This window comes from Balaenoptera borealis (genome assembly GCF_965194805.1).
Source record: "Balaenoptera borealis genome assembly, chromosome: 1".
Taxonomy (NCBI): Eukaryota; Metazoa; Chordata; class Mammalia; order Artiodactyla; family Balaenopteridae; genus Balaenoptera; species Balaenoptera borealis.
The window spans coordinates 182,476,507-182,501,871 of record NC_138860.1 but is presented as its reverse complement, the minus strand read 5'-3'; the positions used below and the strand labels follow the sequence as shown (position 1 = coordinate 182,501,871).

General features: G+C 49.1%; 1 protein-coding gene across 5 annotated transcripts in view; it reads left to right on the top strand.

Moving 5' to 3' along the window:
- FHAD1 (forkhead associated phosphopeptide binding domain 1) overlaps positions 1-25,365 on the top strand; it is a 147,013-nt gene that overhangs the window by 96,389 nt on the left and 25,259 nt on the right. For 4 of the 5 annotated variants that reach the window (XR_014241652.1, XM_082380982.1, XM_082380984.1 and 1 more), the window contains 7 exons: positions 4,658-4,728; positions 6,352-6,504; positions 9,368-9,475; positions 16,736-16,843; positions 21,185-21,358; positions 23,125-23,350; positions 24,912-24,996. Coding sequence is in view for 4 of the 5 variants with exons in the window: in XM_082380982.1 (XP_082237108.1) it covers positions 4,658-4,728; positions 6,352-6,504; positions 9,368-9,475; positions 16,736-16,843; positions 21,185-21,358; positions 23,125-23,350; positions 24,912-24,996 (925 nt within the window). In the remaining variant the exon portion in view is untranslated. Of the gene's footprint in view, positions 1-4,657; positions 4,729-6,351; positions 6,505-9,367; positions 9,476-13,133; positions 13,242-16,735; positions 16,844-21,184; positions 21,359-23,124; positions 23,351-24,911; positions 24,997-25,365 lie in introns of all 5 variants that reach the window. The other variant, XM_082380985.1, reaches the window with a different exon arrangement.

Sequence of the window (25,365 nt, the reverse complement as noted above, 5' to 3'; positions counted from 1 at the left end):
ATGGCCATCACCAAAAAGAACACAAATAACAAGTGTTGGCGAGGATATGGAGAAAAAGGAACCCTTTTACACTGTTGGTGGGAATGTAAATTGGTGTGGCCACTATGGAAAACAGTTTGAAGCTTTCTCAAAACACTAAAAATAGAACTACCGTATGATCCAGCAATTCCACTCCTGGGTATTTATTCCCCCAAAATGAAAAACACTAATTCAAAAAGATACATGCACCCCAATGTTCATAGCAGCATTATTTATGATAGCCAAGATATGAAAGCAACCTAAGTGCCCAGCAACAGATGAGTGGATAAAGAAGATGCAGTAGGGAATTCCCTGGCGGTCCAGTGGATAGGAGTCGACACTGTCACTGCTATGGCCCAGGTTCAGTCCCTGGTTGGGGAACTAAGAACCCACAAGCTGCACAGCGTGGCCCCCCCAAAAAATAGATGTGATATAGATATATCTATATATATATCTCTATGCAATGGAATACTACTCAGCCATAAAAAAGAATGAAATTTTGCCATTTGCAACAACATGGATGGACTTGGAGGGTACTATGCTTAGTGAAATAAGTCAGACAGAGAAAGACAAATACTGTATGATATCACTTTTATGTGGATTCTAAAAAATAACACTAGTGAATATAACAAAAAAGAAATAGACTCACAGATATAGAGAACAAACTAGTGGTTACCAGTGGGGAGCGGGAAAGGGGGAGGGACAAGTTAGAGGTAGGGAAATAAGAGGAACAAACTACTGTGCTCACTTCGGCAGCACATATACTAAAATTGGAACAATACAGAGAAGATTAACATGGCCCCCGTGCAAGGATGACACGCAAATTCATGAAGCGTTCCATATTTTTGTGACCTGAATGGGAAGGAAATTCAAGAAAGAGGGGATATATGTATACATACAGCTTATTCACTTTGCTGTACAGTAGAAACTAACACAACATCGTAAAGCAACTATACTCCAATTAAAAAAAAAAGAGGTACAAACTACCATGTATAAAATAAATAACCTACAACGATATATTTTACAGCACAGGGAATATAGCCAATATTTTATAATAACTATAAATGGAATATAACCTTTAAAAATTGTGAATCACTATGTTGTACACCTGAAACATATAATATTGTACATCGACTATATCTCAATTAAAAAATAAAAAAGCTGTGACCTAAAAAGAAAAGAAATCTGATTGGTGAAGGATTACTGTGTGGTCCCACTGGAAGATAGGAAACATCTAAGGAGGACCTTAAAAGTTAGCTCCCCTCTCCTCCTGCCTGGTTTCTCAGCTTCTTTTGATAAGAGAAAGAAAGGACTTTTTACATTTTTCTTTGCAAGCTCAGTTGATTGTGTCTATTTCTGCAAGACTTTGTTGCAAATAAAAGGCTTCCCTGCATACACAGAAAATCGCTCTGTCTCAGATATCCAAGATACGCAGTATTTTTATGTGAAAAAAAAAAGAAAAGCAAGTTGTAATACAATATGCACAGTGTTCTCCCCCTTTTTTTTTTTTTTTTTTAAATGCCAATATCCAACCACAGGAGAAATCTGGAGAAAAAGACATAAAAGTGTTGAGAGTATTATCCCAGCATGATGAGACTGCGTGAGCCTTGACTTTCAGTCGTTCAACAACTATTTATTGCAGGCCTACTGTGTGCCGGCCACTGAGGATACAGCAGGGCGACACTTTCCACTTTATGGGTTTCTGCCCTGTTTGGATTTGTGTAATAGGCATGTGTAACTTTTGTAACCAGAAATATAATCAAGAATTGCTTCTTCTCCCAAAGAAGAAAATCCCTCTTTCCTACAGCCCAAGTCAGCATCACCCATCTCTGCCATCTCGGGATCCTCCCAGCGCCCCTCTCCTCACGCACCCTTCACATCAGCCAGCCCAGCCCTTCACTCTCCAGCCTCTAGTCTCTCTGAAAAGAGAATGACAGACCTAGGTCTGAATTCTGCTCCCACTGCTTACCAGCTCCGTAGCTTAACCTTGCTGAGCGTCTGTGTCTCACCTATAAATGCAAACACATTTCCTTGCTGGGCTGTTTGTAATGATCAGAAAATATCACGTGTTAAACTCCTGGCATGGCGCCTGGCACACAGCAAGTGCTTAATACTGAATAGCTATTATTATAATATTATTTTTCTCACTCTTCCAAGGTGGAAATTCTCAGCAAGTGGCATTGTCAGAGGTCAAGGGCCCAGGCTCGAGCCTGTTGAGCTCCCCTCCTGTCTCCCTCCGCACCCATCTTTTCTCCTTTCCCTCTATCTTCCCTCACTACGTTCTCTTTCCACATGCAGCTCTTCCCTCCCTGAGTCTCCCCTTCTCTCTCCCTCCCAGACTACTTTGTGCACAAGCTCCTGAATCACGACCTCCTTCTTCAGCGTATCCAGCCTCTCACTCCATCTTTCTCCTTTGTCATCAAACATGCGCTTCAAGTTGGTGCATCTTCATTGGGACCACTGCTTCTTTAGCTCCTTTTCTACTGCTCGTACTCCTGTCCCACTAAGACCTTGAAGTGCGTTACACCCTGTGTGCTGGCCACCAACTTCCTACTTTGTCTTTGCCTCTTTGGCAACTGACGTGGCCCCCCTGCACGGAAGCCCCACCTTCCTCCCCCCGCCGTGTTCTCTCTGGCCTACCCAACCCTCTCGGTTTGCTTTCTTGAAACCCTCTCATCTTTGATAATTACAGCTTGGGTGGGGGATGCTCCTGGCGGCCAGTAGGTAGAGGCCAGGGATGCCGCTGAACGTCCTACAATGTCCAGGACGGCTCCCACAACAAGGACTGTCCAGCCCAACAGGTCGAGAATGCTGCAGTTGAGAAATGCTGCTGGCTCCTTCGTCTCTAATACATCCCGGTTATTTTTCTGAAAAAAAAAACCACCCTTGATTAAGCCAACTCACTGCTCCATCAGAAGCTGAAATAGCAGTGACTCAGACCCTGGCGTCACACCACTGTGAGCCCAAGCCCTGGCTCAGCCATTTGCCAGCTGTGTGGCGTCCAGCAGCCACATGTCTCAGAGCCCGACGGCCTCACGTGTAAAAGGAGGCGATGGTGGGACAATACAGTGGGGTGATGCGCTGATTGCTTAGCAGAGGGCCGGGCACACAGGTCACACTCATGACAGTTCAGTGATGTTTAAGTCAAGTTTATACTCTTTAGGCTACTGTTGTAGGCTGGCCACAAATTGAACTCAGCTTTCCATCCCAATTCTTCCCTCTACTCCTCCCCTCCCCCATCATCTGCTCTACCCCAATTAAGCTCCGCTCTCTTCCAGAACATGCACTGCATTTCCCCACCTCTCATCCTGCCTCCTGCCTTCACCCCCCCCCCCATATTAGTTTCCTATGGCTGTTCTAACAAATTACCACAAACTTAGGGGCTTAACACAACTCATATTTATTCTTTTACAGTTCTGGAAGCCAGAGGTCCAAAATCAGTTTCGCTAAGGTAAAGGCAAGGGGCTGGTTCCTTCTGGAGGCTCTAGGAAAGAATCCGTTTCCTCGCCTTTTCCAGCCTCTAGAGCTTTTATTCCCCGCTTTCCTGGGCTCATGGCAGAGGAGCATCTTCAACTCTCTGCTTCTGTCACATCACCGTCTCTGTCTGTCGTAGGCAGACTCCCTGTGTCTGCTTCTTGTAAGAACCCATGCGACTGTATTGGGTCCCCCCAGCTAATCCAGGATAAGCACCCCCATCTCAAGATCCTTAACTTCGTCACATCTGCAAAGGTCCTTCTGCCCTGTTAGGTAATGCTCCTCGGCTCTAAGGATTAGGACCCAGACATCTCTGGGGGGGAAGCATCATTCACCCAACCGCATCTTCCATTCTGAAACGCCATCCCCTCCAACTCTGCATACCCTCCAGTGCCCACGCCCAGTGGGTCCTCAGCCAAGCAGTGATCACTCCAGGGGAATGATGGCGCCTCCTCTGGGACCCTCACGCTTCCGCACTCCTTCAGCCATCATTTCCACGCCACCTGGAGTCCCTGCCTGTTTCCTACCAGGCACTTAGAGCTTGTCTCTCACGCTGAATGGCTTCATATCATCCCCCTGCTCAGCTCACCGTGCTGCATGCACACGGAAGACACTTAGTCGGTAGGAGCTCTGCAGATGGTTCTTATTTTCCACCCACAAAAAGAAGCTTGGATTCGAGCCCAACCGAAGCTGATCAACAATTTTAAAAACACAAGGTGGGGCTTCCCTGGTGGTGCAGTGGTTGAGAATCTGCCTGCAGATGCAGGGGACACGGGTTCGAGCCCTGGTCTGGGAAGATCCCACATGCCGCGGAGCAACTGGGTCCGTGAGCCACAATTACTGAGCCTGCGCGTCTGGAACCTGTGCTCCGCAACAAGCGAGGCCGTGATAGTGAGAGGCCCGCGCACCGCGATGAAGAGTGGCCCCTGCTTGCCGCAACTAGAGAAAGCCCTCGCACAGAAACGAAGACCCAACACAGCCATAAATAAATAAATAAATTTTTTTAAAACACACACACACAAGGTGGATGGCAACTCACGTTTCCTCGATGGGAGGGCGGCGTTGCCCTCACCCACCTGTCGGCAAGCTCTGTGAAGACATTATTCAGAAAGCAAAGGAAGTGAATTGAATTGATACTTACCTTCTTCTTGCTTCTCTCTTTAAGGATTGTCTTTGTATCTGAAATACCTTCTGGAACATTATAAAAAAATTACAAGCCGGACCCAGGAACTTCAGGTAATCTTTGAACTTCAAAAGTTCATTTCAGCTCCTGCTTAGAATTCACCTAGCCCTGAGCATTTGAACTCTGTTTCTCCTCTGTTAGCTAGTCAGCACACATCCTCCAAAAGGTGAGATGACACCTCCATTTGCACACGAAATGCTTCAGACAGGGTGGCTGAGATCTCCCAGGAGGGCAAGGAGGCTTGTTTTCCTCTGTCAGAAACCAGAAAAATGTAAATGCCATCAGATCTTTAAAATTGTTTATTAAATGCAGTGGAAGAAGTACAGCTAGCCACAGTATAGGCAGCAGAATTACCAAAAGTTACATAATGTCAACATTTTAGAGGCAAAATTATCCTTAGGGATTGTATCTCTCTGGTAGCTATTGCCGTATTAATACTGTATAATAAACAACCATAACACTTTTAGCAGTGGTCCACAGTTATTGTCTACTGATCACACATCTGGGGCCAGCCGCTAGGTGGGTCCGCTGGTCTTGGATGGGCTTGCTCATGTGTCTGGGTGTTGGCTGGACCTTGGTTGATACAGGCTGGCCTCAGCTGGAGCAGCTGTGCTCTGTTCCACGTGTCTCTGATCCTCCAGCAGGCTGGCCTGGGCACGTTCTCGTGGCGCTAGCAGAGGAAGCGGAAATCGGGAAGAGGAAGCAGAAATCGGGAAGAGAATGCAGGCCCAGTCATGGAGTGCTTTTCAATCCTCTGCTTGTGTTATGTCTGCCAACATCCCATTGGCCAGAGCAAGTCACATGACTGAGTTCAGAGTCGGGGGGCAGGATATGGGTGGGCACTGCAAGTTACAGAGCCAAAGATATGAATAGAGGAAGGGTGAAATATTGGGACCACCATTACGATCAACCACAAAGACCATCTAGTCCAGGGGTCAGCAAACTTCTTCTGTAAAGGGCCAGATGGTAAATATTTTAGGCTTTGCAGGACATACAGCCTCTGCCACACTTATCTGACCAGCTGTTGTAGAGCAAAGGCAGCCATGGACATACGTAAATGAATGGGCGTGATGGGCATGCTCTGCTCCAATAAAATTTTATTTATAAAAATGGGCAGTGGTCCATATTTGGCCTGCAGACAGGAGTTTGCCAACCCCTGATCTAGTCCATTCTCCTTATTTTACAGAGATGGACAATGTCATTCAGAGGCTAGGTGACTGTTTCAATGTCACACAGCTAGTTGGTGGAAGAATCAAGACAAAAGCTCAGGCCTTCTGGCCCTAGCTCACTGTTTTTACTCTTACACTCAGCAAATAATAACAAATAAGTCTAACTACCATTTACTGAGCACCTACTATGTGCTAAACACTGTGCTAAAAGCTTTCCATCATTATCTCATTCTTACAACTCTAAGAGGTAGATACTAGTATTAACCTCATTTTCTATACGAAGAAGTGTCTAGAAAGAACTAGAGCTGAGATTCTGTCTAGATCTAGAGTCTGAGCTCTTAACCACGATGCTCTACTACTTCCCTACTAGCTACTAAGCTAAGCATCATTTTTCTGTGTTTTGAAGAAAGTTTCGTGAACCTTTGTCCCGCCCCCAAAGGTAGTGGAAATGACTCCTGCGTTAGTCCTGTCCCCCATCAGCTGCAGTTTCCCTTCCCCTCATTTCAGATCAAGATCAATAGTTCTCAGGAAACTCAGCAGTATTTGCTGCAAGAAAAGTTACGGCAGCATCTGGCAGAGAAGGAGAAGCTGACCGAGGAAAGGCTACAGCAAGAGGAGAAGCTGAAAGCCAGAGTCAAGCGGCTAATGGAAGAGAAATCGGTAAGGTGGTCCCCGTCCTTCTCTTTACTACTGGAAACTGATGAAATGGGCTTTCCTATGAGAAACAGAGGGCACGTACTTAGATGGAGATATCTCAGCAACTCCTTTTTGGGAACTAAATTAATTGAAGAGGGTGAATGAGGTAGGAGGAATTAACATGAAGCTTGAGTCCTAAAACTCAGAGATCAAATTGAAGATCAACTTGAAGAGGCAAGGTTATTGAAATGTCTAGAAATGGTACTTTGTTTATATACTGCAGCTGATTTTATTGATACAAATCCCAGCCGTTACTGCAGGTCCTGGTTTGTGTCTAAGTGTGTGCAAGACCAACCAATAGTACTTCAGTCTTCTGCTTTCTCTTCCTACATATCAGGGGAAACACATAGCCAAAACTGCTACTTACTTTTCCAGAAACCGGCCAATTAGAGGATACTTTACAGCAGCGCCTCTCAACCCAAAGGTGTCCACAGATCACATGGGGATGTTGTTAAAATGCAGATTCTGCCTCAGCAGATCTGGGAGGGGCCTGGGAGTCTGCATTTCTGACCAGCTCCCAGCTGGTACTGATGGCACAGCTCTGCAGACGACATTTTCAGCCACAAAGTCTTACAGGAAGGTTTTCCCCAAGTTGGCCGATAAGAATCACCTGGACGCTGGTGAAAAATACAGGTTCTTGGGCCCCACCCCAGACCCACTGAATCAGAATCTCAGGAGAAAGCCGGGAAACTGCAGATAATGGGCTGATTCTCATCCTTGTCCTTGAGTTGGCCCTTTCTGATATTCAGGGACCCGCCATGAATTTAACTACCTCGGTCGCCATCATCCTAGATGAGTGGCTCACGACTTTGGCTGCACTTTTGTCACCTAAGAGATTAACAAATACTAATGCCTTGTACCCCTCCCCCCACCCCACCCCCAGGTTCTGACCTAACTGGGGTGAAGGTGTGGCTCAGGCACTGGGATTGGTAAGCTCTCCCTGGTGGTTCCAATGTGCCGCCATGGTGGAGAGCCACTGCGTGCTGCCCCTCGTCCACCCACCTCAAGACAGCAGCACCAGATCCGCTGGACCCCAGCTCTCCCCCAGCACCTCCTTTCTTCCCCTGAGAAGGACTGGACCTGCCGTTTCCTCCACCTTCACCAAGGGAAGCTGGGTGACTTCCTGCTTGGACCGTCCTTCTCTGCCACACACCCTCACTCTCCAGAACTTTCCAAGAGCCAAAGACCTCTGCCTGTTTCCTTTCATCCTCTAGCTCATGCCCCGCTACCTCTTCTCCTGTTTGCCTCTTTCTCTGCCTTTCTACCTTTTGTGAAATAAAAGATTAAAAAGGAAGAACCACCTGACCAAAATCACCTGTGAGCCACATAAAGGTACTATTAACAACAGCCTTAAATCAAGGCAGCTCCCTCCAGAAGGGCAATTAGACATAGAAAAAGCCAGTGCATTTCCACAGAGAGGGAAATAAAACCAGAAAGAACATAGGAATCTTCAAAATCTTCACCAGACTCTCCACCTGTTTCCTCCCTCCTCTCTGATTAACTTCTCCCTTGCCAAATGTCTTATTTTAGTTTTAACTTTGGTTTGACTTGTTCCCACTGTGGATGTACGGTATTGCAGCCCCAGCATGTTCAACATCACCTTGGGCACCGGCCTGGGCCTCCCAGATGCCCATTTGTAACATCGATTCAAACAGATAACAGGGTTTCAAGGGCTGACATCAATCCCCCTTTAATCACAACAAACCTCAGAGCTCACACCAGCCCATCCAGAGGGGGACGCAATGCCAGGGACCCACCAAGACAGAGTGCCGCTGTTCATGTCCACTGTTGTCCCGTCGAGGGTCATCCTTCCCCAGACACACACATTGATCAGCTTGACCCCAGGGACTCATCTGAAAGTACTGTTCCAGACTCGAGTGCCAGGTGCCCCGATTTTAAATGACCCTCCCTCATACCACATGACACCATCACCCCCACCCTTTCTAAAAATACGTTTGTCAGAATTCATTAATTAAACTCGTCACGAGTCCTAGCTTGTCTGAGGACTCTGTTTCAATGGTAAGAAATTCTAGGTTCCCTTACGGAGCTAACGTTCTTTTTTTTATTATGATCTGTTAGCAGCAGTCCTCTGATTTGTGCACACACTAATGGTTTAAATCAGGGATCAGCAAACATTTTCCATGAAGAGCCAGATAGTATCTATTTTCAGTTTTGCGGGTCGTATGGTCTCTGTTGTGGCTTCTCAGCTCTGTTGTTGCAGTGCAGAGGCGGTCGTAGGCAACCCACTATGAGCATGGAGGGATGCCAATAAAACTTTATTTACAAAAAAGCAGGCAGCGGGCCAGATTTGGCGCAGATGCCATAGCTTGCCAACTCCTGGCTCTAGGGTCAAAGGGACCAGGGTTCAAACTCCTGTTGATGTGATTTACTAATAAACTGAACAGATTCCTTAATCTCTCTAAGCCTGTTTCCTCCTTTGCAAAGTCGAAATGACAGAAGAAATGATTGATCTTTACTCGTGAATAGTTATCATGTGACAAGTATTTCATGTTCATCATCTCATCTCCTCCTCACATCAACCCAATGCAGGAAGCACTATTACTGTCCCCATTGTACAGATAGGGAAACTGAGGCTTCTAAAGCTTCTCACTTGCCCAAGACTATTTATCTAGGAAGGATCAACAGGAGGCTCTAATTTGGGCCTGCCGACTCCAGACCCCGTACTCTTAGCCCCTAGGTATACTGCCCACAGTTTTCTGTGGGGTTGTTGTGAGAAGTGAAAGAGTTAATCCGTGCAGTGTCTGGCACAGAGTCTAGATTCCTACTATGGTAACCATGTCTATTAAACAACAGTCATGACTTTCAGGCTTTGGACGAAACCATTTCTCGGGAGAAAAGCAGAGCGAAGGAAGCATTAGAAGAAGAACAGAGCAAAGTCCAAGAGCTGGAGAATCGCTTAACCCGCCAGAAGGAGGTACGCAGCTCGGGGAGATAGTTGGCTCCAGCCCAAATCCGGCTTGAGGGCCAAATGGAAGAAGTTTAGAACCATAGATGATGGGGAGAAGCGCGTGGCGGAGTTTCCTAGAGTGATTTGTCCTTGGGAGGGCTCAGCTAGTCTGGGAAGAAGCAAGGGGGACTCTAGGAGAGAACCCTAGAGCTGTAGCCTTCACAATTAGTTGGAAAAATTGTAAACAGCGTAAACTACAGCCTTAGATAGGGAACAAGTTGGGATTGGTGACATGAGCATTTTCTGCGCAGAGATTGTATCCCAAATCACAAAAATGGAGGAATTACAGAATCGTGGGACTTCAGGGCTGCGTGTATCCTCCAACAACATCCTAAAATCATCCAGCCTTCAGCTCCACCACCAAGGAATTCTCTGCAGCCCAGGACAACCCAGCCCAGTGTTGATGCCTTGGGCTGGCAGAACATTCTTCCTTTAGGTTGAACTGACTCAGACTTTCTCCCAGAAGGGTTTCAAGTCCTCCACCCGCCCCCCGGGCTCCTGCAAGACCCGTCTATTGAATACTTTCTCTTCCACAGAATAACCTTTTATAGATGCTTGAAAATAGAGGCACCTGCTCCTCTCCAGACCCAAATGCCATTCACAGTCCTGGAGCATGGCCTTGTTCCGCTCCTCTGAGCTGCTTTGTGCTCCAGAAGTCACAGATGGGCAGCTCACTGGCTGAAAAGGGCCTGCAGACATGTTATGTTTGGTCCTCGAGTGTTTTATCTTGAATTCATAAAATATACTGAAAAATCCAGATTTCCATCCTCTCTTGAAAAGTTGGGAAATCTGGCCCTCCTTTCCACTTGGCAAAAACGGGCCGGAGTGGAACCAAGTAGCAGAAGTTTGCCACAGTCCTCGCCATTCCCTATTGTATTACACACAACCCACTTCACTTTGGGTAACTGTCGAGCCGCTGTAGGCATCTGAGTTTGCAACCCATCATCTGTTTTCTTCCTAAAGTCTTTGTAGCCAAAACTGGACACAGTTCTCCAGCATTTAGTGGCCTAGAGCAGGACTCTTCTCTCCCTCGTTGAAGATGTTGTACTTCTATTGATGTGTCCAAAATGGCTTTTGGAAAAGCCCTATTACAGTGTTCACTCATACTCACCTCATGGTCACCCTCAGATCCCTGAGTCTTTTTTACAAAATGTTTTCATTAGCGCTTCAGTCCTGGGGCAACGCAGAGGAGTGAAGAGTGCAGGCTTTGCAGCCTGGCTGGGCTACTTACTGGCTCAATACCTACCTTCTTTAAAGGATGGCTGTGAAGATTAGAGATAATGTACACTAAAGTGTTTGACCCAGAATCGTCACTCAAAGAATGGTAGCTATTAATACTATCAATCACTGTACTTCCACTTCTGTTTAGGCACTTGCCTCCTACCAATCCCCCACTGCATCCCTACTCCTCAGAGTGAAACCCTGGCCCACCCACCAGTGAGCGAGAAATAAGGAGCCTGGTGGGCAGAGCCCATGCCATTTGATCCGATCCAGAGAGGGAAAGTGTTTATGTGTTGGGTCTCACTCAGGTCTCCGGCACAGCTGTGCTCTACAGGCCTGTGTAAACAGTGTCAGTACCCGGTCCTGAGTTATTTCTCCAGGGGTGGCGAGGAGGAGGAGGGTGCCACAAGGGTTCACAGCGGCCAACAAAGATGGGGAAGCCCCTCGATTTTAGCGATCTCGAGGTCACGGGGCACTTCAGGAGGGAGACTTAAGGAAAGCCTGGTGGTGGACAGCCCCGTGGCAGGCAGGAGCTGTGGCCGGGTCACCCAGGCCCAGGACAGCGCCAGCCCACTTCTCCCGGCAGGATCTCTCCGTGGCTTCTTGTCAGGGAACCTGAGATTAAAATCCCAGACACAGACTTTGATCAACTTCAAACAGTCATTTGATTTTTCTTTCTATTAGACCTTCCTCCACACTGTCAGATGAATCTTTTTTTTTTTTTTTGGCTGCGTTGGGTCTTCGTTGTTGCACACGGGCTTTTCTCTCTAGTTGCAGCGAGCGGGGGCTACTCTTTGTTGCGGTGCACGGGCTTCTCACTGAGGTGGCTTCTCTTGTTGCGGACCACAGGCTCTAGGCACGTGGGCCTCAGTAGTTGCAGTACACGGGCTCAGTAGTTGTGGCTCGCGGGCTCTAGAGCGCAGGCTCAGTAGTTGCGGCGCACGGGCTTAGTTGCTCCGCGGCATGTGGGATCTTCCCGGACCAGGGCTCGAACCCGTGTCCCCTGCATTGGCAGGCAGATTCTTAACCACTGCGCAACCAGGGAGGTCCCTGTCAGATGAATCTTTAAAGATGACAGAATCACTAGGTCATAATGCGGGTTCGGAGGTAACGTTAAAGGTTAATTCCCATGACCTGCCCAGGAGCGTGGGAGCAAAGTGGCCCAGGGGGACGGGACCTGGGCGTGAGTCTTACGAGGACAGCCGTCCCTGTAGTGCGTAGCGCCCATCTCGGCTGCAGAGGAGCTGCCGGGAGCAAAGTCCCGCGTGTAGACGTGAGATCAGGCGCAGTGGAGCAGGAAAATGTCTTAACCCGAAACCCTCCTCAGACGTTCGGCTCCCTCATGTCTCATGGGAGACGCCAGGCTCCCATGATGTTACTGCTCTTCTGCTTCGTGGAGGGCTGGTATTGGAACAGCTGAGTGCTGGCGTTTTTTAAACTGCTTTTCACTGCAAAATATATAAAAATGTGTAGTATTTCCTCCATATTATGGATTAGATATTTTTGCAGGCTAATCTCGGACCCTAACCACCAGCTATAATGGAAACCGTGTTCCAAATTCCAGACATCTGCCTAGCTGGTGTTTAAAACACAACCCGTTTGAGAGTTGAGGTGCCCTTTCTTTCTTTTTTTTTTTTTTTTAACATAATGATGATGAATATGAGGTGCCCCTTCTTTCTTGCAGTGACTAGAAACAGGGGCCTTACCAGCAACTTCTAGCCTTCTGCAATTTGCATAAACCATTTAACTGAACGGCTTATCAGCAAGCTGCTTCCCAGATGAAATTCCCTGACTGTGGGCACTAAATACCAATCACAGCCCTCGCATCCTCTCAGAGCTTCCCCTGTGAGCTTTGCCCCCACCCCTCCTAGAGACTGTTACGTATGGCTCATTAATTCAATACACTGCCCTCCTCCAGAAACCTGATTGTCTTTCAGAGATTTATTTCAACAATGGGAAATTCCATTATTAATGAGATTCTTCTTCTTCTTATCACAGAGGCTGCCTGGCACAGTGATAAGAGCTCAGACTCTGAAATAAGACAGGCTTGGTCTCCTCTGCTCGCTTGCTCCCTGCCAGGGCCTCCACCCACAGGCAACGTGAGGGGTTCAATCCTGGCCTCACCACTAACAAACTTCATGGTCCCCGCACCCTCACCAACTTTCCATTCTTTAGTTTCTTCATCTGTTAAATTTGCAGACACTAACTTCTCTGATGAGGTTGCCGTGAGAGTGACGTGGGTGAGAAGCGCTGGCCTTGGGCCCCGGCACGAAAGCTTTGGGCCCTGGCACGTAAGACCAACCCCCAACGTTTGAGCTACTGTCATTATAATTAGTATCATCGTTATTAGCAATTTTCCCCCTAAATGTGCAGGCAACCAAAAAGGCTGGTCATTGATTTTCAGATTTTGGAGAGCAGCATTGCCCATGAGAAAAGAAAAGCAAAGGAAGCCTTAGAGACAGAAAAGAGAAAAGTGCGAGATCTGGAGAACCACTTAGCCCAGCAGAAGGAGGTATGAGGAGCAGAGAGAGAGAAATTGGGCGGTGGCAGCCAAAAGCCCTTTGGAAGGAGCTCCAGAACCAGATGTGAGGCTGTGTTTCGGTGCCCTGATGTAGAGCAGGTGGTAAAGCGGGCAGATGGGGAGCAGTGCCTCCATTCAGAGTGGCCGACATCACATCATGGGACTCACCAGCTGTATGACCCTAGGGCAGATCACCTAACCTCCTGTGCATCAGTTTCCTCATCTGTAACATGGGGAGGGATACAGTCCCTGCCTCGTGGGATTAAATGAGTTAGTGTACATTAAGTACTTAGAACTGCACTCGCACACGGAGGGTCATCTCCAAAAGCACTGCTGGCCAACTACCTAGGGAAGGGAGATGCACTCCAGGGGAGACCCCCTGGGTTGGAGTCTGGGTCAGTCCATCAGCCAGCATCCTCCTCCTCGTCGTCGAAAGGTATTTATGATGCACCCAGCGTGGGCACAGTAGGAAAACACCCTCTTGGGTCCAGCCTCCTAGTTTCATAGACTCCAAAGTAGACCCTCCCTGGGCCGATGGACAGACAGAGACCCAAACATTGCAGAGTAAGATGGAATAGACGGTACACACCCAGCTCACACGGTGGTCACATCAAATAAGCGCCAGCGGTCAGTGCCTTCTGGAACAGATGAGAAGTACACCCTCAAGGGCAGGGGGATGTGGGAGGGGGAAAGGGTGTCCAAGTGCCAGGCCCAGGCCGAGCCAGTGACATCCACTGCCACCAGCCTGGGGACTGGGCTTACCAGCCTCACCTGCCCGGAGCCGCCATGAAAGGCAGGCCCCAAGGCTAAGAGGAGGGATGAACGCCCGAGTCGTGCCCTGAAAGTCAAAGAAGGGCTCTCCGGAGCCAGGAGGCCAGGTGGCCGTGCCCTCAGTGACCTGTGATGGCATCTCCAGGAGCCGGACTCAAGGGACAGAGGGGGCACACACAGACATGTGCCGGCCCTCGTGGAACTTCCAGAAACAAAGCTGGTGACTCAATGAATTGTTTAATTCAGTTTTATTCATCCATCTGCAAATATTTACTGAGTACCTACCACGTGCCAGACCTTATTGGGTGTCAGGGATACTGCAGAGCATTAGACGGACCACGGCCATGCCCCCAACTCTAGGGCGGAGGACAGACAACCATGTAAACAAACACAGGTGACTCCAGAGCCACAGGCTGTGGGGTAGACAAAACCAGGGTGGGTTAGAGAGCCCGTGGGCCCGCCGGCGGGGAGGGCCTCTCCAAGGAGGTGACCTTGAGTAAGAACTGGAGGGCAGAGGGAACACCACGGGAACATCTGTGGGAAGAGAATGCCACTAGGTCAGGGGTCCCAAGTGCAAAGGAGGGGGACCTGAGTTAGCCAGAGGGACGGAGGCAGGACAGGAAGAATGAAATCAAGCTGGAACAAGATGGAAGCCAAATGAGGGGTCAGAGGAAGAAAGCTGGAAGGAGACACAGAGGAGGCGAAGCGAGGCATAGCAGCAGAGCTGGGTAGGCTAAAAGTGTCGATTCTGGTCCCAATTCCAGCTCTGCCCTAACATGCTGTGTGACTCTGGGCAAGGCCCTTGCCCTCTCTGTGCCCTCATCTCTAATGTGGGTGTAGTGACAGAGGTTTGTTTCGAGGAGTCCGTGCATTCATTGTGAAGCACCTCCCCAGGTGAGGTCAGAGTCCCGGTCGGGTGGGGAGGATGGAGTGCATGGTGGGATGTGGGGGCTGGACAGTCAAGCAAAGACCTTGGGAGTGAGACCGTGCCAGCCCCTGCAGAGAAGTGAGGTCAGAGTCCACACAGGGCGAGGGAGCTCCGACACAGAGCGAGCCTTGTTAAGGGGTAGAACCCAAACTGTGGTCACAGCTGTCCCCAGATCATCCCTTATACAGGTGGGCCAGGGGTGGGGTTTTAGAGTGTGGGCTCCTGCTGAGCAGGGTGGCAGACTCTGTGCCAGTCTACGTGTGAATACACAAGCATGTCTCCTGCCTCCAGGTAGGGTGGGGTTTGAATCAGGAGGACAGCTCAGGCAAGGTCCAGCAGGATGGCTAGGGCAGGGCACTGGCATCTGATCTGGCACCACCACTTCCTGACGGTGTGACCTTGACGCATTACTCATCCTCTCACCGCCTCACTTACAGCCTCCGTGTCCTTACCTGCAAAATGGGGGGCAGACGCCACCTGGGGGCTCGCATTCAGCGCACGGTGCAGGCGCTCGTGTTGCAGAATTTAGAGAGTGGGCAGTATCATCATCATCATCATTTTCATTTGTAATTTGCCAAGCGGCGCAGAATAAGAGAAGGGAGGGCGCCCTCCCACGGGGCATGTGGCCTCTTACGTCAGGCAGGACGCAGACTGGCAGGGTGGGGTCTGGACAGTCTTAGGCAGACTTGGCAGTGGGAAAATGCCAAGCCCATGCAGGGAGGAGAGTCAGAGCCCAGGTGGGGCGGGGAGGCCCGTGTGCAGAGCAGGGCAGTGGGGATGGAGGCCCAGGACGCAATGCTAGAACAGTAAGGCTGTCGGGAAGATCGTCTTTTCTCCAGGGCCACCCACCCGCAAAGTACAGCAATGTCAGTAGTTTTTCTTTTTACCCAATAATGCACGTTCACTAAAGAAAATTTAGAAGATACACACCAGTGAAAAGAAGAAAATATAAATTACCATAATCTCAATTCCCCCCAAATAGCCATTATTTATATGTTGGTACATAGCTTTCCAGTCTTTTGTTTATGCATATATAAATTATTTATTTCATTAAAATGTTATTCTTGTGAACTTTATATTTGTACGGGAGGCATATCTACAAGAGTTTCAACAACTGCAAATAGAGTTTCTCGACCCTACTCTGGCTGTTTCCCTCCTGGGGCTTGTGTAGGTGAGGCTGGGCTCCAATCCCCTCCCCATCACCGTGTCTGTGGGGTACATGTTCTCAGTCCCAACCTGTCCTGGGCCTCAATTTCTGCACCCAAGCCTTTGTAGGCTGGAGAGAGACCGCCAGTGTCCTTTGAAGCCACAGGCATCAGGCCTGCTGGCACAGGAGGTGTCTCCCCCCACCCCCTCCCGCCCCCCACCCCTGCGCTTTGCCTCTCCTGCCCCACCTCCCAAGAAGCCAGGTACTTCCCAACAAGGGACCACACTGGTGCCATCACCTGTCCGTTTAGTAGTTTAGTTCGCGGCTCAGCGCCAAATGCCTTGACCTGAACACTCACCAGCCTGTCACTTCCTGAACACCAGCCCAGAAATCCTGAAAGATGAATAACTCTCTCTTTTAGGGACACAGCTAACCAAGACGTGACTTGCGGGTTCTCACCGTGCTGGGCACGCCACCCTTCTCACCTCTCTCTCCAGCGAGCATCCTGTCCCTTGAGCTCTCGCTCCCAAACCCTGACTCACTGGTGTCAACAATGACTAATCCTGGCTTCCCCTTGCCGTGTCACTTCCCTTCCTTTCTCGTGCACACACCCTCAAACCGCTTGTTGTTGACTTCCAGATTTCAGAGAGCAGCATCGCCTATGAGAAACACAAAGCGAAGGAGGCCATAGAGAAGGAAAAGAAAAAGGTGCAAGATCTGGAGAACCGCATAACCAAGCAGAAGGAGGTATGAGTCTCAAAGAGGAAAAGACACGGAGGAGCCGGCATGGCTGAGCACCAGGCTCTGGGGGCGGGCGGTCTGGGCTCAGATCCTACCTCTGCCACCCCCTGGCTGTGGGACATTAGGCAGGAGTTGCCACCTCTGTGCCTTGGTGTCCCCACTTATGAAATACAGATGATCCAATAGATCAACCTCATGGAGTTGTGAGGCTTGATTGCTAACATACACAGAGACAAGCACCTGGCACTCAGTGAATGCTGCCTGTTTTATTATTGTTGTTGTTGTTGTTATTATTATTATTATTATCTCACAGCCAGGAAGTGGAGGGGCAGAATCTGAACCCAGGACTACCTGACTCCAGGACTTCTCATCATCACCCCTCCTCTCTATATCCTTGAGCTTGGTGTGGGCTCAGCTGCCCGGGGTCACAGAGGGGGCGGCAGGATATAGATGTCTGAATGTCTGATCGCCTTGGTGCTATTTCTCCACCAGAATCTGTCATCATCGCTATCATCACCTTCATAATCAAACCACGTTTACGATTATTACTGGGAGTAGGAGATGCAGTAGAAGCAGAAGTTGTTGCACAGGACCCGGTCTTAGGCACCTCTAAGCTGGAGGACTGAATTCACCCCTCCTGGGTCCCAACAGTACAAGACACACATACACACACACACACACACACACACACACACACACGCAAGCCGATATCTCAGAAGTCAAGGCACATGATAAACACACAACCTGACAATAGTGGGTTAAATTTAAATACAGGTAAATACAATTTCAAAGGATTTTCAAGACCAGATGGGGCTGGGACTTCCCCGGTGGTCCAATGGTTAAGAATCTGCCTTCCAATGCAGGGAACACGGGTTTAATCCCTGGTCGGGGAACTAAGATCCCACATGCCGCAGGGCAACTAGGCCCGCACGCGCTAGAGCCCATGCGCCACAACTAGAGAGGAGCTCGCACGCCATCAAGAAGAGCCCTCTCACTGCAACGAAAGATCTCGCATACCGCAACAAAGATCCGATGCAGCCAAATAAATAAATAAGTAGACCAGATGGGACTAAACAGATCTTTAAGTCTATTCACATCGATCTTAGGTCGTTTTCTTCAAAGAAAGGTTCCCAAACATTAGCATACGTAGAATCACTGGGGGGTTATTTTTTTCTTCTTCTTCTTTTTCTTTCTTTTTTATTTTTCTTTATTTGGCTGCGCCACGCAGCATGCGGGATCTTAGTTCCCCAACCAGGGATCAAACCCATGCTCCTTGCAGTGGAAGCGTGGAGTCTTAACCACCAGACCGCCAGCGAAGTCCCCTGGGGGGTTTGTTTTAAATGCCCGATCCCGGGGCTTCGCCCCCAGAAATTTTGATTCACTGTCTGTAGGGTGGACTCAGGAATCTGCATTTTTAACAAGCAGCCCAAGTGGAGCTGGTGCTCTTGGAACAAGGCTACTCCAGGAAGACTAGTGCCAGTAAAGCACATCTGGATTACATATCAGTCCCGGGCACCACTTTAAGAGGGGCCTTGACCAATTGGAGCATCTCCAGAGGAAGCAGAGCAGAGCTGGGTGAAGTGATGCAAGACTTGTCAGCTCTGGGCTGATGCACCTGTGCAGGACTCCCCGTGGGCAGGCGGACGCTGCAGGCCGAGAGAGAGCCCAAGAGGGGCCATCTCTACACACAGCCTTGTTTCCCCAGTGATTCACCATGGCTCTTCCACACAGTACTTCAATTAGGGGTAGGAGAAAAGGAGAAATTAGAATTTTAAAGTAGATTATTCAGGGCAGAAAATGGATTAGGAATGAGACTAATGCAAAAGAAAAAAGAAAAAAAAAAGTGTGTATTATGAAATCAATGAATGGGTCACAGTTTTTATTCCAGCAGTTACAGTGAAAGGTTGTGTAGTTCACAAGCAAAACTGGACCAAGTGCTCCTGGAAATGAGACCATTCTGGGTGCTGGACCCAGAGAGCACGTATCCTCAGGGTCATCACAGAGGAGACTCTACAATGCAACCAACAGCGTGTCAACGACCCCCTTAGAGAAAACAACGGTGACACCAGAGGGCACGGTCTCGCAACAACCTTCAAGGCAGGCTGGTGGCATCACACCAGACGAGGAGAAACGGGACTCTGTCCCCGGGGGCTCCCCATTTACCAGGAAAGACCAAGGAAGTACAAGGACAAAGACCCACTCAGACGTAGAGTTGCTTATTTGCATGCTGTTTTACTTGTACACAGGGAAGAGCATTCGAAAGACTGATTTCATCTACACCAGTAAAAACAGGATTTATGTGAGAAAAAGAGGAGAGAGGGGAGAAGAAAAACTAATTCTGACCCGCCGGAACACTGATCTTGAGTAAGCTGCTGAGTAGCTGGCAAGGAGCAAAGATGCCAGGCAGCGTGTTCTGGCCCATCAACGAAGCCGTCTCAGTTTGTTGCGGATTCCCTGGGACAGCTGGAGCGTCGCTGCTCTGTGGTGTGCCTGCCACCGACCCCAGGGAGCGCCTCCTTCAGGCAGGTCTGCACACCGTCTGCAATGGGATTTCTCAACAGTAACGACCACGTCAAGATCCCAGATAAGAACAGAGAGAGTTCAGTGACGGTACCGAGAGAATGAAGCTTCTCCCAGATGAGGGTCGCAGGCATCACATGATGAGAATCATGTTTTGTTTTGTTTCCGAAAAAAAAAAAAAATCAGTTTCCTTTCCCAAGTGTAAGAGGAGCACCTGTTTGCTCTAGCAGTTCTGAAAAATATGGAAAATCACTCATGATTCCACTGAGCAGAGTTACCACTAGTGACATTTTGATGTGATTCCTTCCGGACCAGCTATATGTTGATCGACAAATATCGATTTGTTACAAAGTGATTTACACTGGTATACTGTGCACGCTGTGTATTGACTTAATATATTACAAGTATGTCCACATGTCATTGAACTTTCTTCTACAACCTGCCAGTAAAGGATGACCTGGGTTTGCACTGTGTTGGGTGAACCCCGATTCGTTTACCCTCGGGCACTGGGCTGTATCTCACTTTCACTGAAGTAAAAAATGCTTAGCTGAACAGCCCTTCGCACTGGGCTTTGTGTGCGTGTGTAGTTATATCCTTAAGATACATCTCCAAAAGTGGAATCACTGGGTCACAGGATATGAGCATTTTCAGGCTCATGATACACGTTCCCAAATGACCCTCCAGAAAGGTCATACCAGTTTTCACTGCCCCCAACAGAGTCTGGGAATGCCCCGCACTGCACCTCAAGAATATATGTTAGATTGGATTAAATAATGTTCATGAAAAGGCTACATGCAGTATGATTCCAACTATATGACATTCTGGAAAAGGCAAAACTATGGCGACAGTAAAAAGATCAGGGATTGGTTGTGGGGGGTGGTGAACAGATGGAATATGTAGGGTTTTTAGGGCAGTAAAACTATTCTGGATGATACTATAATGGTGGACACATGTCATTGTACATTTGTCCAAACCCACAGAATGTGCAATACCAAGAGTGAACCCTAACGTAAACTATGGACTTTGGGTGATCGTGATGTGTGGAGGCAGGTTCATCAGTGTAAGAAATGTACCAGTCCGGTGGGGATGTTGACAGTGGAGGGGTCTGTGCATGTGATGGGGGCAGGAGTTCCATGGAAACTCTGTACTTTCTGCTCAGTTTTACTGTGAACCTAAAACTGCTCTAAAAAATGAAGTCAAATAAATAAATAAAGTCCGTCCAGCCCCAGCACAGTGCCTGTCACAAAGCCCACATTCCACAGTGTTGGAGCATGGACCCAAGGAGGAGAGTAGAATTTTGACAAAGATCGGAAGAATGGGTCCCAGGAGGAGGGAGAAGGTGTTGAGGACACGGCGACCAGAGTCCAATCTTGCCGGGGCCCCACGGGAGGAGGGGAGGTCATCCCAGGGCCGAAGCCACAGAGGAAGATGGAGGAGTGTCCTGAAGGCGGGTCCTGTGATGAAGGGGTGAAGGAACTTGGCACGTTTATCCTGGAAAATAGATTTAGGGAGAGACATGACAGCCCTCCTCAAATATTTAAAGGGCTGTCTCATAAAAGAGAAATAAAACTTGTTCAATGAGCTCCAGGTGACAGAACTGAGCTCAGAGACCAGAAATCTCAAGTAGACAGATCTCAGCTGCATATAAAAAAAGAGTTCTGTAATCATTGGAACCTTCCAGAGGAAGCATGGACTTTGGACTTTAAAAGGATCAACAGAACAATACCAGAACAGAGGTCACTTCCTCTCTGAAAACAGGGGAGGGGAAGGCTAGGGTAAATATTTATACCTGAATTTCTGTTAATTTGATGTTTGCTGTTTGTCTAGGAAATAGATTTAAAAATGCAAAAAGAAGACATTTTAAATAATAAATTAAATGATGCACTGGCCATGGTAGAAAAGACTCAGAAAACAAAGACGGCTGAAAGTCTAAAAGCAGAGAGCCTCACCATGAAATTAAGTGAAACATTAGCTAAACTGGAAACTGCCAAGACGAAAATGGTAAGTCAGTGCCTTCTGGGGACGGGAGAATTTTCCCTTCAATGCAAGATCACGATGCCACGAGGATGCGTGGTTTAGACCAGGGGTTCTCAGCCTCTGCACTGTTGATGTTCTGGGTGAGGTAACTCTTTCTCCTGTCCTGTGCCTTATAGGATGTGTAGCAGCATCCCTGGTCTGTACCCACGAGATGCCAGTGGCACCCTCCCCCCAGTTGTGACAACCAAAAATGTCTTCCAACTTTGCCAGATGTCTCTGGCAGGGTCAAATCACCCTCTGCTGAGAAGCATTAGTTTAGTATAAAAAGTAAACAGAAGCTATGATGATGCCCTCTGTCCAGGGTCTTCTAAAGATGTTGTAATTCGGGGTCCTCACAGGATCAGGCTGAAGCCCTGAGCAGCCCCAGAATCTAGGGATCAGTGACTATTCCTCAGACATTAAAATAATGTTTTTCAATTTTATCTCAGCATTCAAGGCCCTCCACCAGCAGGGCTCAATATTGCACTCGCCTGTCCTTCATACATTGACCAGATAGGTCTGTTGACAAGGAGGTGATGAGGACTGACCTGGCAGAAGTGCGCAGAGTGAACCTGAGTGGGACTGGACTTGGAGACACCAGCTCAGGGCGTGGCACGTCGTTGCTGTAGTACTGAATCATAGGACCTGGACGCTCGGGGCAGCAGAGGAGGGGAAGGAAGGAGTCGCTCTGGCGAGAGTGACCAGAGAAATGGCAGGACTCGACAACTGATTGACAGGACAGGAGTACTGAGGAGAGGGAGGAGCTAAAGGAGGCGGGCGAGCTTGGAGCCAGGGCACCGGGCCGGCTGATGGCACACGGTGGAGATGCTGGAAAGATGGGGGTTGGGGTTTGTGGGGGGGGGGGAGTCTCTTGTGGGAGAGGGGCTGTCTTCTGGAGAAGGTGAAGAATTCAGACTGAGACGAGGGTGGAGTACCAAGTTCAAAAGTTGCCCAAACTTTTGGCGGGGCAAAAAAATAGATTTGGGGCAGGAAGCAAGAAGTGGGAACAAAATTTGGAAGATAGCCTTGGTGGAGTGATTGTTGAGAGAGCGGGCGCGTGTGAGCGTCTCAGGCAAAGACTTTACGCATCTGGAGAAGATCAGAGGCTCAACGTGTTAAGGGAATCAGGAGGAGGAGGATGACGTCATCCAGGTAGCAGGAGAATGACGTCATCCCGAGAGGGGAGGAAGGGGGGGCGGTCACAGGTAAGGTTCTGACTCACCATCAGGGGACCATTGATCATTTTTGTTTTTAAGAACTACAAATTCATTCACTTTTCTCTTATAAAATTGTTCACTCATTAATTCAACCAATACTTACTGAGCATCTGGGTCTAGATGCTGTGGCAGGGATCTAGACACTGATGCTGTGGGCATATTGGTAAATAAGAAAGGGTAAGTTTCTGCTCTCATGGAGCTTACATTCCAGTGGGAGCGAGAAATAAAGACATGAGATCATTCAGATGGTGATTTCCCCTCAGGGGAAATGAAACAGGATGATGTCTCCTTCAGATAGGCAGTCAGGGAGGGCCTCTCTGAGGAGGTGACATTGGACCTGAGGCCTGTCACATGAGGAGTCAGCCATGCGAGGAGCTGGGGGAGGATTGTACCATGCAGCGGGAACGGCACGTGCAAAGGTCCTGGGGTGGGGCGGAGCTTGGTGCTGGTGGGTGCAGGGGGCCCATGTTGTTAATGTTGTTATCGTCCTCTTATCCAGTTCCCAAGATCATGTTAACCACGTCCATTTTCCAGATCATGATGGAGGAGCGGATGCAGCTGCAAGGGCACACAGTAAGGGCCCTCCAAGAAGAACAGGAATCACAGAAGCACGGATTTGAAAAACAGATCATGGAATACAAGGAGCAGATCAAACAGCACTCCCAGACGATTGTGAGTCTTGAAGAAAGACTCCAGAAAGTGACTGAACACCATAAAAAAATAGAAGGAGAGATTGCAACGTTGAAGGACAATGACCCAGGTTGGTCCAAAGAGACGCCGAGGAAATCTTAGTGTTCAGGGCAGGTTCTGATGACCCTGTGGGTCCCCCTAGGCTGATGCACAAGAAAAGTCTGCACCTCATTTAAAAGCTCCTCTATTGTCTGGAGGCCTTTTCTTCTTGTTACACAGCAAGGTTAGGCGCCCTCAAGGCCCAGGTTCAACAGAAGTAACAGCAATGAGCAGGGACAGCCTTTGTGCCGAGCCAGTCAGCCAGCGAGGGGCACAGGCTGCCGGGGCTGTTAGGGGTGTCAGAGCAGCACAACGGGAATCATCTTTTCCACATGGAAACGTCCCGTGCAGGGGCCTTTCAAAGGCATCTCTCTGCCATCAGCAATTTGCGACTTTGTCTAATGCACTTTCATAACCAGCTGGGGTTTATCTCTTTAAAAAAAAAAATAAAAAGAGGCTAAAGAAAGAACTCAAGAGTTGTGAGCACTTGTTCGCCCTGAATGACCAAGGTGATGCGTAAAACTAAAGACAGTGAGCTCTTGGAAGAGAGTTCTAGAAGTAGAGGCCTCGGGCCAGGGTTTCTCATCCTCGGCACTGGTATTGCCATTTGGGCTGGAGAGCTCTTGGTTGGGGGCTGTCCTGTGCACTTAGGGTGCTGAGCAGTGTCCCCGGCCTCTGCCCACTGGATGCCAGTAGCACCCGCCCCCACCCCAGTGCGACAACCAAAAATATCTCCAGACATGGCCAATGTCCCCTTCAGGGTAAACTCCCCACTGGTTGAGAACCCTGGTCCTAGCCTCAAGCCAGTTGACAAGCTGTCAGGGCTCACCTCACGGATTCATTCACTCAACATGCATAACTGATCATCTATTATGTCCCAAGCTCATTCTAGGCAATGGCGGTTCAGCAATGGACAGGCCAGGCAGCTAGCCAAATCACTGCCCTGACAGGGGCCCCAGGATGGACAGGGCACCCCGGCACGGGCACGGCGGGGGGACTCAGTCTCCCAGCCCAAGTCCAGGTCGGAGGGGGGATGTTTCAGCGGGGACCCGAGAGCGACTACATCTTTGTCACCCCGCTCTTAGATCCATGCGTGCCATCAAGCAGATGCTCCCTAAGCATCTGTCGAACGAATGAATGAGTGGGTGAACTGAGGGTGAGGGCGGAAACTGGAAGGCAGTGGGCTGAGGAGTAAGCGGGAGGTGAGGACAGGACGAGACTCCTGTCTGAGCGGAGAGCAGGAAATAGGGCAGGAGGTGCGACCCAGGGGTTAAGGTTCCACCTCTCACCGCTTAGCTGAGTGGTCACCGGCAGGTCCCGCCCCTCCTGCGCCCATCTCCTCGTCTTTCAATGGAGTCTGCGATCCCTGCCTTAGAGAGCAGCTGGGAAGATTTCATGAGCTCATACGTGGTGCGGCGGGAGGCGGCAGCCTGTGATACAGAACACACGTTGGTTCCCATTAGGTGGAGAGGGCTGGGGGCATAGGGAAGCTTTGTAAGTTGAGAAAGACATAGGTGTGTTGATAAGCAAAGGGGAAGGAAGACATCCGTCTTGTAGGACTGTGATGACACTGGCCTGTCCCTCTGATTCAGCCCAGGAGGGGGAAACACAGCAAGACACTGTGGCAGCACCTCCGGTGGAGAGCACCGCCAAAGACGCAGTGTGTGAACACCTGATGTGAGTACCCGACCGGACCCCTGCTTCAGGCCACGTTGGCAGAGTCTGCAAAAAGGAGTTGAGTCTGGGCTGTTCTTGCTGCTATTTGAGTTTTTCGATCCCTTTAGTTTAGTTTCTCAAGCATGTTCAAAGTCCAACTCAACACTCTCCAGGTGTGTGGCCCCGGGCAGGTCACGTCACCTCCTGTGCCTCGGCTTCTCTGCTTGTGAGATGAGGTACATGAATGCCAGCTAATGCTATGATTGGCTACTTTTCCCAAGTACCTGCTCAAGGCAAGTGCATTCCTGGGTATTATAAGCGGGTTTCAAACAGTGGAGACCACTTGGTGGAGTGGGTCCTGGAGATGGTTAAAAGTTAAGAGGTTGGACT